Source organism: Dipteris shenzhenensis, chromosome 15, assembly GCF_047967505.1.
Source record: "Dipteris shenzhenensis isolate YYH24624 ecotype China chromosome 15, Dip_SZ_1.0, whole genome shotgun sequence".
NCBI lineage: Eukaryota > Viridiplantae > Streptophyta > Polypodiopsida > Gleicheniales > Dipteridaceae > Dipteris > Dipteris shenzhenensis.
Genome location: NC_141610.1, coordinates 3,129,975 through 3,144,095, shown reverse-complemented (window position 1 = coordinate 3,144,095; position 14,121 = coordinate 3,129,975). Strand labels below are relative to the sequence as shown.

General features: G+C 45.3%; 1 protein-coding gene across 4 annotated transcripts; it reads right to left on the bottom strand.

Moving 5' to 3' along the window:
• Nucleotides 1–1,811: 1,811 nt before the first annotated feature.
• On the bottom strand, nt 1,812–11,442 carry LOC147893217 (uncharacterized). Of its 4 annotated transcripts, none has more exons than XM_087385643.1 (2): nt 9,476–11,442; nt 1,812–2,384 (listed from the first exon to the last, which is right to left on the bottom strand). In XM_087385643.1, exon 1 carries the CDS (start codon nt 11,375–11,377, stop codon nt 9,926–9,928), a length of 1,452 nt encoding a protein of 483 aa, XP_087241769.1. In that variant the 5' UTR covers nt 11,378–11,442; the 3' UTR covers nt 1,812–2,384; nt 9,476–9,925. The 4 variants fall into 4 exon arrangements, with proteins under 4 accessions (XP_087241769.1, XP_087241771.1, XP_087241770.1 ...); XM_087385645.1 differs by having other exon boundaries at nt 9,625–11,442; XM_087385644.1 differs by lacking the exon at nt 1,812–2,384 and adding an exon at nt 2,905–3,141.
• Between the last annotated feature and the right edge of the window lie 2,679 nt (nt 11,443–14,121).

Here is a 14,121-nt window from a genome sequence, read left to right as displayed (position 1 = left end):
AGGAGGGTGAGATGGGAAAATATGGGATTTTGGGAAATGGGAGGAGTATGGGACGTGGTGGAAATATGGGATGGGAGTGGTGGCAATGGGGGAGGAAGAAGAAATGGATGGAGGGAGGGCCAATGGAAGATTGGGATGAGGGATGGGGGTCCAATGGGAGAGGGGGAGTAATGGGAGCCAATGGGAAAGGGGAGGAATGAAAAGCCAATAGGAGAGAGGGGACCCGCTCCGTCTTCACAATAATAGTCTAGTCATATCATTTGGGCATTTTATATGATCAAAGGTGTGGGATAAGGTAGAGTTCGCTATAAGTTGTGCAAGACAAATGCTTAATTTCAAGCTTAAGGGTTAGTCGCAAGTTGCTCTACTTGGTCCAAATGATAAAAGCTGTGAACATTAGCCAAGGTTTGGCCTTAGGTCTATGCGTCTTTATAATAACAGAATAGCATGTTCATAGAACCATACCTGCAAGTTGCGATTGAGATCATTGCTAAGGTTGTTTTAGTTGATGTTTTCGGTTTGTCTTGTGATTTTAGGGTAAATCTTCTTGAGCATGGGAAGTAGAGCTATAGCAAGTGAGACCTAATTTTGACGATAATTGAGACAACTACGAACACCGTGATTCCCCATATCCGGTTGGTAGCTACTGCAAGTGAACCATGGAGGGCTTGAAGGACCTCTATGAGAGAAAGAATGCAAGGGAGTTTGTTTAAGATTACCATGTGGACAACAAATCAGTTGCCACAAGGACAGCATACAAACTTCCTTGTTGAATTGTATTTAGGACACCCTCACCAGTCATCCTGGCCAACATTAAAGACAAGCAATACACACACCCTCATTGAAGGCACATAAGCGGAAGCGAACCATAGCACAATGGAGCCAACAGAAGTGCATGTATGACAACGGTATGGAATGTACAAAAGGTGGTATAATAGCATGTACAATACACGCGACTGGAGCAATCTAGGTAGCGATAGGAATAGTGGCTTATGCAGAGCCTTGAGATGGCAAAGGGACTAAAGGCAAACCCCAACAAAGGCACCTATTATAGGACCCTTATATAAGCCCAAATCTAAGTCAATTGAGCAAAGGACAGATGGGTTGGCCCAGTCTGTGATTGGCTGACAAACTAGTCAGCCAATCAGCAACAAGGTGGTCTCAATACTACAGAAAGCCTCAAAACAACCTTCACCCAGAGCAACAAGAGGCCCTAAGAGTCGCCAATCTAGCCAGAGTAGAAATCCCAACCATCCAAAGCCACCCGGGTGCAAACCTTCATCTTGTAGCAGTGATAAGTGCCATATCTACAATGGACCATAGAGCAGAACTTTGCAGGAGTGCACTATCTTTGAGCAACATGAAACCTACAAAGAGGCATGTGCCAGAAGAGGAGTCTACTTCAAAGGGTGCAGCAAACAGAGCCATATTTGGTACCTTAATCTCATTGGTTATTTGCTGAAGATGTTGGTACTTAGGCTGGCAATTTTTTACTCAGTATATACCATAATGTCTATTCTGGTTTGGCTGTACATCTGTGTTCCCTTCCATATCTGCTGTTCAGTAAGCACAAGCATTTAGCTGTGTCTTTCCTTTCGTGTCTTGAGATCTCTGGGTAGAGTTGCCCTATAGCAAGCAACTACCCTATGTTTTTCTTCAAGTTTATCCAAGTATCTTTCTTTAAGAGATGCCTAACAAAGGATTAACTCTACACAACTCTAAAGAAGAGAGCATGGGAGGGTGTACCGAAACAAGACAATTTACAAAAACTATATGCCATGCTCTCACACATACAAATCCACATACCCACACATACTTGAGCATCCATTTATAAAAAGTCTTTGTGCTGAGTTTCTGTTGGCACTCCGGAGGAGAAGGGCATACTCAGCCATGACGAAGGCTAACACTACAGGGAAAAGGCTAATCAAAAAGTAGTCCGAAATCTTTTCATTCAAGCTACAACTGCTTGTGAAGTCTAGACGATTTCATTTTAGTCTCTCCCAAATGAGCATCTAAATCTAGCTGATAGGGCAATGCACCATTTAAGATAGAAAGAATGCCTATTTACAAAAAATGCCTATTTAGGCTGAATTCAGACCTGCAGGCGCAAATTGCACACCTTGACGCCCTTCTCCGCCTTGGAAAGGGTGTACGGTTTGATGTCCGCCAACTGCTTGTTTCACACGTCTTGCCCACCAATTATGTGTTTGTGAGACAATGGAGGGAAGAGTGGGTGTTGTGAAACTGCAGGAATTTACCCCCCTTCTTTGTGATTGGCCTTGCAAAGAGCGTCGGGGGGATGGGTGAGGGTGCTAGGCCAGAAGGAATCTCCAAAATGAGGGCATGATTGCAATGCCGATTGTTGGAGTTTGCTGCCAGACGTCCTGAATGAAGATTTCCAGATATTAGCATTTGATTGGCCCTGCAGACGTATTCCTTGTGTTGCTTCTTCGCCTAAACCCAGCCTAAGAGACATCTCAACACAACAAGAAGAGGCATGAGATATAGATCCTCAACCTTAAGTCAACACAGCCTTGTTTGGCATCAAGCCAAATTGGTAGAATAGGCTTTGGAGCACCATAATTAAGGTCTTGCAAGATTGGTCGTGGATTTGTCATAAGCATATGTTACATGGAACAAAATATCACAAGCTATTACAGTAGATCTCTGTGACTAATAAATGAACAACCTCTGGTGGATTAAGTGCAGTCTGGGGCAGTCAGTGAACTGCGAGCAACATTGTTCATTCAACTCAACGAACCAAAGAGAGCAGCACCTCCAAATGTACTTCAACTATAAGCAAAAGCCCAGCACAAGAAATGCAACAAATCTCGGTTTATATTGCACAGCATGACAAAAACCAAAAAGCACAGCTCTGACACTTGGACAAGACCGCGTCTATTAAATTTGGTGTCGTATCCTCCAATTTCATCTACAGCCAATATATATTGTATAAACAATGGCGCTCAAGATTCAGCCTTGAGATGATGTAAGTTGAGATATTCATGAAGCATTTGAGATCTTCTCTTCAGTACTGCATTCTGCTAAAAAGAAGGAAGCAATGCAACCTTTGGCATTATGATAACTAGTCAAAGCTTTGTTTGCATTAGCAAGCCACTACCTGGGATGCACCAAAGTAGCCTGCAACATAAAAATATGAAACGAGAGGGCACAAAAAATGGCTCAGTTTCTACACATGAAACCCGGGTCAAACATAAGCTGCAAGAACCTTCAAAGAAATTGAGCAACCTTGAATCAGATATGAAAAGTACATTTCGTGTCATATGAATAGGAAAGACCTACTCTGCTCATGTGTGGACCTAAAAGTACCGATATGATTTGTAAAGCCCTACAAACCAAAACCAATGCAGTTCCTGCCTAAAGTACTCTTTCAACACTAGAGCTCTTGTTTCATGTGCATCAACTCGCAAGTAGGTGGCTAGTCAGCTTACAATCAATCCATGACAAATTCATGCCATCTACAAAGGACTCATTTTTCTAAGGCTATTGACATCAGAGCTTACAAATGCTCTCATAATCAGCTGCCTCAATTCATCCTGCTATGCAAGTTCTGAAGTAGAACTCTAGCATGGTAAACTTCATGTGACATACTGCAAAGCTGAGTAAAGGGCCCTGAACTGTACATTCCAAAGAAGCCCTCCATGACACCATCCATTGGTCTTATTACTATGTAAAAAAGTCTTCACTCGCGCCTACAAAGATGCAAGGTATCAGAAATGCTTAACAAAAGAGGAATGACCAAACTCTCACTGAAAACTGAGTGCTGCAGGAGGAAAGGGACTGCTCTGATGCAGAATCCTAACTGCTGCTACTGTCAGGACTCAACCAGGGCATGTAGATGTCCAGGATGGGGGCAGATCTGCTGCTGACTATCCTGGGCCTGTTCTGTGTGAAGGCTGCTGAGGACTGGAGCCCTAACTGCCCAGGAAGTGAATGATTGAATGAGGGCCAAGGGGCTGGCATTTATGAGGCCCCTTGGGCCCTAGCAATGGCCGACCAGTGGGGGAAACCCACCGACCAGCAGGCTGCTCCTGCCAATTGAAGCATCTTGACCCTGCTGCTGTTAAAATACCACTGCCATGTGGCACTGTTTGCCCCTAACAAGTCCAACCAAGACCTAGCCATGATTGGATAATCTAAGGTTAATCTCTAGGGTTAATGATCATCTAACCTAGTTTTGGCCGTGGCTAGGGTTGAGACTAGGATACCCTAGTATCAATGATTGCCAAGGCTTAGGAAAATCCAATCAACAGCTAGGAATGACAAAGGTTGAGATTGGAGCTAGCATGGATGAGGATTAGCTCTGGATAGAGCTAATCCAAGGTAGGCAAAGCTAATCTAGGAAAAGCAAGCAATTTTGGAAAAAGCTTGGCTTTAAGAAAAGCCTAAGGCCCTTATGGAAAGTAAGCTACTTTAGGTATGGCTTCTAAAAGTTAGGTCCACCAACTAAAGATAGCAAAGCTAGGCTTATAAATACAAGCCAAGGGCCTAGTACCCTGCCAAAGACTGATGTTTCCTATGAACATGGATATGTTTGCCTCGGACTAGTAGCCTAATTGAACATGCATGTGGTATTGTCTGCATGGATGCTTTATGTAAGATGTAGAGAAATGCATTTGTAAAGGAAGGACTGCCATCCATTATGGTGTTGGAAGTCAATGTCCCCCACCTGTGAGGCCCCATATGAGGAGGACATGGGGGGCATATGTCTGTGAGGAGGAGGGATATCGGGGACTTGTCACGGAGACATATATTTCTAAGCTTTAGGAATTTACGGTGACTGCCCTAGCCTCCAACTGATTAAAACAGTTCAAAGGACACTTCGATGTAATTAATTCCATGGGCCAAGGCAAGGGACAAAAGGTTAGAGAGGGGTAAAAATCCGTTCAGCTAAAAATAGCTCCAAGAGCCACTTTTGTATTGTGGGACTAGGCAAAAAGTCGAGATTTGGTTTGAGGCTTGTTTCTGGACCACAGAAGAACAGGGAGAGGGAGAGGCAAGTCACATGCTGGGAAAGTGCTCCAGGGCTATTCTATCACATCGCCTTGCTGATTTTTGACTACCAAGACAGTCTGTGGGCTGTTGGTGGGCTGCCAGAAGCTCAAAAACAAATTCGTTTTTTGCCCAGAGCCTCCAGAGCAGTTGGTTTTTGCTACATGACTGCTGTTCATGCCTTCCCAAAGCCCCAAATCTGATTCGCACTTCTTCCAAGAGCCTTCCAAGCCAGGGACTCATCAAAATTACACTTTTCCAAGAAGCTTGGAGCTTCCAGGGAATTCGATTTGCTTCCAGGCGTGAGGATTTAAGTCGCACTTGCCACAGGTTTTCCAGGGCTGCCACACCTGATTTCGCTATTCCAAATCCACTCTAGGGTCACCAGATAGGCTTCTAGGGTGCCAGATTGCTACCACATCCATTTCGCCTACCAGGATTGGACTGCCACGGGCCAAAGGGCACCAGAAGGAAATCGTTTTTTGCTGTTTTTTCACCTCTTCTAGGGCTGTTGCTGCTGATTTCGACTGCCAGACTGCTTGAGAACTGCTCCGGACAGATCCGCCTTTTTTCTTGTTGCTGTTTCAAGGTTCCCAGAGCCTTTAGATAGTCGATTGCTTCCTGGAAGCTCTCCTACTACAATCTCAGAACCTTTAGATCCTATTGCTTTGTAGCAGCTAGCCTTTCGGTGTGCCAAGAACAGACAGGGTTGGTTGTTTTGCCGGTCTTTGTCCTGCCAGGACTCCCATGAAGGGTACCAGAGCAGCTCCATCTCACACACTCAATGATGCAGACCACGCAAGAGAACCTCACTCAAATGATAGAGTATAGACAGCATATCCAAGAGAGAGAATATCAAAGAGAACTCAGATGTATTCCTCCACTAAACGGTGGGCAAAACCAAGCTCAAAGTGAGGGCAAAATCTGGAACTCTCCTAGCAGACTATTCCTGCTACGCGCTGCCTCTGTAGGCTTTAGTGGCTGATGAGAAATGAGGGGGCAAGGGACCCCTTTTATAGGGGGCTGGAAGGGCCTCAAACTAGCCAACTTTCCAGTCGGTCCAACGGCTAGCATACCGACCTGCTAGTGGGCCCTTTCCTAGCCTTCCCTGGGCAGCCTATATGAGGGGCTGCTAGGGGGTTCACTAGGCTTGCTGCCCTGCCTTTTCTAGCCTTCGTCTAGCCCCTATTTGCAGCTGTCCTGCAGCCCAAAACTGGTTCTGAAACCGGTCTTCAGGATTACCAAAGGGTAGTGAACAGGTAATAACCAGCAAATACTTAATTTCCAGCCATTTAGAAATTCCCACAGCAAAGCAAAACGATTCAGAACACAACACCCAAGAGCTAGATTGCCCTTGTCCTGCACCAGACACCAGATTGGCCCTAAATTTAGGGCCCCTTTTGGTATTTCTGTATCATTTATTCAAAAGGCATCCAAATACAAGAAAAGCACCCGTCGTCCAAAATCAGCCAACCGAATAATCAGTTCACAGGCACTTCCGTCCTGCTGTGCAATCACAGAAAGGCATCCCAGTCCTGTGCAATCTCCCATGGCAGCCTTTCTTCCGATTCTGGCTGATAGCTCTAACCTGGCAGCTCTGAAGAGAGTCTTGGTAGGAAAGAAATCAGCCAAGTCATTCCCAACAAATGTTTCATGTAAGGGTAGATGGGTCAATCTTCCGCTATCAAGCCCAATATGAAGATTACCATCCATTTTCCAAGGGAAACTTCAACAAACCATGTACCCGCAACAAGAAACTATAACCACCACTAAAACAAAAAGAGAATACTGCCCCAATTCTTATTTTCCCACTAACTCTGGACTCCAAGAACTCGTGTGGCCTCTGTCAGGATCTGTTCTAGTTGTTGCAGGCCAATAAACCAAGCTAAACACCTCTCCAAAGTACCTACCATTGGTAGAATTGCATCTCCTAACAACTGTATACATGCTTTATTTGTGATAGGAAAACTGCCCTAAAATGACTGACTGTACATGGCTGTCAAAATGGGATATCGTGCAGCCTACTGCCGATGCAGGATGACTACTGAGGAGACGCCCTGATATTCATGCTGATGCTGCGGTATACTGGACTGCTTGCCGTATGCTGGAGTAAATGCCAGGCCTGGATGCTGGAAATGACGGTCCTGCTGCCTGGAATCAATGATACGAAATCAAGGGCTAAGGCCCATTAAATAGGCCCTAAACTGGCCGACTAGTGCTGTGACAACGGTGTGCCTTTTTAGGCCTTTGCTGGCCCTAAATCCTTGCCCAAAAGGTTCCGAATTATACTGCGATTTGAGGACTGACGTGTCACTGCCACCTGTGCCTTGCACTAGTGCATGTGACACTACATAATCTGACTGTCAATTGATTACTTGGTCAGTCACCCCCAATCTCTCAAAGATTCCTAGACTAAGTCCAAACTCTATGATAGACACAAAAATTCTGTGAGATGCTGTATAGAGGCTTCATTAGTGGACGGTCGAAGGACCACCATGGAGTTCCAAACCAAATATCCCACACAAGTAGGAAAGTCTGGCTCCCATTAGTATTTTAGTCAAATTTCCCTGCGGAAAAAAAAATCAAATATGCCCATCTCTACAGCAAGAGACCCACAAATCAAAACACTTACCACACAATCATGATTGGTGATGTATGGCCAAGGTTCACGAGGAGGTACTCGAGAGACCATATGTGGCATTGTGGAAACAACAGGATTAAAAGCTCATGGGCAGAGAGGTTTATGTCGCAACCAGTCTATATCAAATCCACACCATAACCATTATCAGTAGCCTTGCAGCAAATCTAATTCGTAGTGCATAGCATGTTGTACTTTTCATGCAACCCTGGAGAATATCAACCAAAACGCACAATTATGAGAATGATATGGGTTTCTGCTACTTAAGGATTGATGCCCTATGCACCAGCTGCATTAAGGATCGATTGCTTTATACACAGTACATACAACCTTTTACTGTCCATCCTCTCAGTTCATGATCATCTTTCTTCTTCTCTAACTAGCTTCTTCTCTCACTCCCCACAAGTGAGTTGCATTTTCAGCCTCTTGCCTCATCTAAGGTAGAGCCATCTTCATCTAGTCTCTTCCTGCTTACTGCATGCTTCTCGTCCATCTGCTCTATGATGAGATCACCACCATTGTCAACTCTAAAGCCTCTTTATGTTGGCATCATCACTTCTATAGGCTTCCACCACCTGCCTTGCGCATGAAATTTGTTGTCCTACAACTCCGAATGCTGATCAACAGCCTCCAGAACCCTGCCATTTTCATGAGCAGGCTTCTACGACCTGCGCAGAGCATGAAATTTGTTGCCCTACACCTCTGAATGCTGACTGAAATTTGTTGATCCGAGAATTCAAGGTTACGACATGGATTGTGCGAGCTCATCATGCTAACGGGAAGGTTGTACACGGCAAGCATAACTGAATGTCACATATTGGGACATATAAGCTAAATGGAAAAAAATTGCTGCAGCAAAGGCTTTTGCTCTGTATGCCTACTTGATATGTAGGGTCTTTAGTCTGTAGCATTGGAACTCTTCAAATGTATGTTACGAGAACAGGCGCAAATAAGTTTCACCAATCATGTTCATGTAACTGCATGGACTATTAAGCCTGCACAGCATGTATACACCTGTCTATACCAGAAAGACCTGCACCAACACCAACTTCCCCTATTCCATTTCCACATGATGTTGTAAAACGCCCCTTCAAGGTTGTGGCAACACTAGCCGTCAAAACAAGATTGCAATCGAATTAGGCCACTAAATCAAATCCTTTAAACCAGAAAGTTACAATACTGTGTTATGTGAACATCTTCAACTTACAGGATTGCACTGTAAAAATTAGGCCACTAAATGTGAACATCTTCAACTTACAGGATTGCACTGTTAAAATTAGGCCACTAAATCAAAGCCTTTAAATCAGAAGGTTACGAAACTGTGTTATGTGAACATCTTCATCTCACAGGATTATGTGAACATCTTCATCTTACAGGATTGCCCATATTTTTGTAGCTACAAAGAGACGAATTAATCTGGATGTGTGCCAAGACTAATTAACCTCAACTATATTATGTAAAACGAATGGTCTGCTAAAGAAATTAACACTAACAGCTCTGTCTATGTGAAACAGGCGCTCTGCTGAAATGGAGAATAACTACAAACGCTATCATGGACTGCAAATTGAAAATATGACATCGACGTGTGAATCATCTTTGCTACCAATCTCAGAGATATATGCCTGGATGCGTCCAGGAGCAAAGCTCTCCATGTATAGATAAAATCGACATTTGAATTTTTTACCTCATGATAGTCACGACCTACAACGCCAAAACCATAAGGGACTAGCTCCTATGACATTTCTATTGACATCAACAGCGACCAAAGTTGGATGGGGACCATTGTATAAACATTAGCTCTCTCACATGCACAGAGGAGCATACCTTTATACAAAATCCTCATACTGGATTCCTGTTGGAGCTCCATGGTGGACAAGACATGATGCCGGCAATCAAGACGGAGTCGTGCAATCAATTGCAGGCTCGTCAAAAAACCACATACAAAATGCAGCACTTACAGGGAAGTTATTCACCTTTGATAAAATCGCAGCGTACCACAAAATATGCAAATCCCGTGACTCAGCAATATGCTTTTTATGCTCGACTCCCTTCGTCCCGAAGGCAAAACTGTTGCTGTCCGGCTTATCTATACTTTCTTGCTCGCATTTGGAGTGATGAAAGTGCAACAAAGGAAGGGTTCGATCTAAGAAAGGAAGAAAGCCAGACGGCTTGAAAGATGCCATAACTCCGTACCACAAAGTGGCATTCTGCCAACATGAATGGAAGAGTGCTGAGAATGGAAAACTGTTGTATCTCTTTAGCAAAAAGGCAGCCTTAGTGAGAGGTAGACGACTTTTCATCTGCACTGTCCTGCTGCTGAATGTGCTGACGATACGGATACTGGCTGCTCGCCTTGGACTGTTCGTTGTCTGGGGCGGGAGCGGCAGTGCTGTCCGGTTGCTGTTGGGCAGATGACGGGTGCTCATGCTCCGTCCATTGCTGATGAAGATGGTGGTGAGGCAGGGAGCTGAGGGGAGCCATGGGAATGAAATGGCCACCCTTTTGCAAATCTAAGCCCAAGCTTGTGGAGAAGCTATCACCGGGCATCAATGCCACTCTGCCGGAGAGCACGAAAGGGGTTGGGTGAACGGAGTGGTCATCATGCTCATCCTCAGCAGCTGCAGCTCCAGTTTGGGCTGAAGAAGCAGCAGCACCAGGATCGGCCAGGGCAATGGGGTAACCTGCTCCTGCAGAAGGGAATGCCCAGATCTGTTCTGGGTGCTCGTTCGCAAGAGCAGGGGAGGAAGAAGAAGGGGGTACAGGCACCATCCAGACGAGTCGAGGCATTGTTCCGTTTGCCCACATAACACCCGAGCTGAAGCTCATTCCTCCTGCCTCTGCCACGGCTCCCGCCGTTGCTGCATGGTGCAGCGCCGACCTTGTGGCTGTCGCCAGAGCAGGCCTTCTCCCCTCCTTCTCCAACTTTGCCTTCTTGCTGGCGTGCGCCGCTTCTCTACGCGACTCCGAGGAAGACGACTCACCTTGCGCTGCTGCCCCTCCGTCGTTTCCACCCCAGGTTCGCTGCTGGAAGAACCCCGACTCCATGCTCGGTTTCACATCCTCGCCAGGCGAGGAGCGTTCAGTCACGCCTGCTCCTTCCGCTCCGCCTCTCCGCCCTGAGCTTTGGAATCGATAGTGACGCTGATGCTGATGCTGCAAGGGGCCCGAGCTTATCACCAGCGAAGCCGGGACGGTCCCAGAGCCCGTGGCAGCGATGATTGACGGCTCCGCGTGGTGGAGCAGCCACTGAATCGTCTCTCCGGCCGACTTATGGCCCAGCTCTCGCGTCAATTGGAAGACCCTCGCAGCGCAAGTCGCAGGCAACCGGATTCGCCTGCCTCGTCCATCCACCTTGGTGTGTCGGTCTCTGTTAGAGGATCGTCGAGGAGCAACTTTCTTAGCGACTGTCCCTTCGTGTGGCTGGGCAGCAACAAGCTGCGCGGAGAGCTGCGGCGCTGAGAGAAAAGCAGCAGCGGAGTCTGGGACGTCGTCATGCTCGAGTTTGACAGAAGCAACGAAGGAGTGTGGAAGGTGGGATGGGGCTGCAGGTTCCATAGCTGGTTGGAGGGGGGGAGGAGACTGACCGTTAGAGAGAAGAGCAAGAAAGCCATCATCAACAGAGGAAGGGAGAGGTTTAAGATGAGCAAGATGATGAGAGGAGGCAGGAGGAGGGGGATGGGGTTGGGGATGGGGTTGGAGATGGAGAGGAGGGGAGGAGGAGCTCATGCTACCCACAAACCTGCACCCATCCCAAGAGCTAACTACTTGCTTGCAAAGAAGACAACACTAGGTACTCTTGCATGCAATGGGAAGAACTCCTTGAGGGGTTGTGGCTTTAGAAGCCTCTTCCCCAATGTTAGAGAGCCTCCCCGCGCACTTCACGCTAGCCGTGGCACTGCTCAACTCCCAGGCAAGGAACCGCATCCCCACGAAACGGCTCCTTCTCCCTACGAGGATTGTATATTATCTCACAATGATTTTCAGAGCTGCTTCACCCTATCACACTCACAACAAAGTCTGGAAGCCAATCCAAATCCTTGGGCACTCCAATGCTGGGCTCGCAAGCCCTGAAACTGGGAGAGCATTGCAGGTTCATCATGGGGCTGCTCAACTATGCTGTTAGTGAGGTTATCTTAGGCACTTTACACACCACCAAAGGGTGCCCAAGTAGAGCCCAACATGAATAAGAGCCCTCTTAAGTTAGAATGGACGCACCCATTACACACTACCTGCCCATCGTGGGTTTGAGTGCCCACCCATGAGCACCCCGTTTACACACTGCCCAACAATGGTTTTGTACTTTGTGGGACCCCTGAAAATGCAAGTAATTAGCAGATTCGAAGGGTGCTCATCCAAGCTTGGCTTCCCACCGAAGGATTTAGGACATGGAGCCTCGTGTAGGGCAGTATGTGTGTAACAAGCTGCCCGCACATAGTTAAAAAACTCACCTCCTATTAGTTCAAACAGCCACCCATCAATGGGCGCCTCTCAATATGGAAACAACCTTAGGGCAACACCATGGAGCAATCCTCGTGTCATCGTCTAGCTTGGGGGGTCACTATGTATAAACCATTAATATCATGTGCGTCCAAGGCCTATTTGTAAAATCCCTTATCTCTAAAAAATTTATTAATAAAGTGTACCCTTTTGCTATACAAATCTGTAAGTTTTTTTAAAAATTACTTTAAATACTCCCTTATGTAAATTAATTTTCATAGAATTTAGGAGTTTAAAATAACCTTCTGTTGAACTCACGTGATAGGGTTGCATATAATGAGTGAACCCCTCGAGCCATTTAGCACCATTACACACCGGTTATGAGATGGCAGCTCAAGATCATCCATGAAATCACCATTTCATTAGTCAACTGCACAAGTATATCTTCATAGGCTGTGAGATTAACGAGGAACTTCAAGGAAGATGGGACCCTCCAGCAAAGAATGATTGGTTGTAGCTGAAGCGCCCAAACTTGGCTAGCCGAGCCTCCCTGCCCACACAAAGGCAAGCCATGAGCAAGAATGTGGACTCCAACATGGCAAAGATGGAGCCTTTCTTATACTACACAAGCGACATTTCAGCCCTGGATTTATGGAGATCTCAAATCGCCTCTGCATACTCATATCTTCAAATCTTCTCAATCCACTTTAATAACATAATTTTGCTTGTTAAAGCATCATTCATTCAGCTGGACAAATTGCTTCTCTTTCCTGTAACACTCTGGCATTTGCCAAGGAAACATTTAATACGATGCCACTTGGAGTCTCCCTTTAGAGAGAGAATTAGCTTCCTTATGGATCTCAAGCTTTCAAAATTGTTTGCTCTTTTAGACATGATAAGTTGCCTGACATGGATGGACCATGCCATTAATTAAACTGCACAGATAGATAATCATCACTTGTGAGATTGGGGTGGAACTTCAAGGAAGACCTCCAACAAAGAATGAGTGGCAAGAGCTAAAGTGCCCAAACTTGGGCATCCGAGCCTCCCTACCCAGGTGATGGTAAGGCACGAACAAGACATGGACTCCAACATTACACTCATGAGGATTTATGTTGTTAAAGGAGTAAAAGGGTTTTAAATGCTTATCCTTGGAAAGGGTGGCCTCCCCTCATAAATAGAGGGACATTCTCATTAACCACTCTTCTCTTTCACCTTGCCTTTACACCCTCCTCTCCTCCCTTTTACACTAATTAATACATTTTTGAATTCTTTTCAATTGGCTGGACTTTAGGATTAGAGTATAGATCATCGATTAATTGTTTGTATAACACTCTCTCCTCTAATTGTATAATCTCAAGCCTTAACATGTCATGAGGGCATTAAAGTGAGAGACTTGCTGAGCAAAAATACAAGGAGTCAATGTGCTCAAGGGTTAAGAAATCATGAATACAAATGGCTACTTACCCAGTACTCCAAATACAAGACTTTTCAAACTCAAACCTACCCCTCAAATTTCTCGATCGATGCAACAATAGGACCCCAAATCATTAGTTTGAGGATTCCTTAGAGAAAATATGATAAAAAGTGGGTAAGAAAGGTTTTTCTTTTTCTTTTTTCCAACGCAATGCCTATTTGCTTTGGCTTTCAGCTGCATACTTTTTACAAACCTCATAAAATAGCTTAGACTAGATATGAAAGAGGAATCTTGCTTCATATACTATAATAGTTACATAGTGTATATCATTTTGCCTAAGCGTCAACTTCTTCTTTTCAGCCTCTCTCTCTCTCTCTCTCTCTCTCTCTCTCTCTCTCTCTCTCTCTCTATGCAATTAGGACCTTCCATTAAAAATTGTTATAGTCTTTGCTCCATTGTGCTTCTTGTGATGTCCAAATGTTGTTTCCTTTTTATACATAATGTGACTTTTCTTCTCGACTGCAACGAGTTTCATCCTATTCTAAATTGCATGCAAGGTTGATTTTTTTTGAAGTTCGAAGAGTCAATAATAGATATACCCTTAAAAGTAGATATA

Coding starts and splice junctions, on each gene's coding strand:
- LOC147893217 (XM_087385643.1), bottom strand. CDS start 11,377: ATGAGCTCCTCCTCCCCTCCTCTCCATCTCCAACCCCATCCCCAACCC.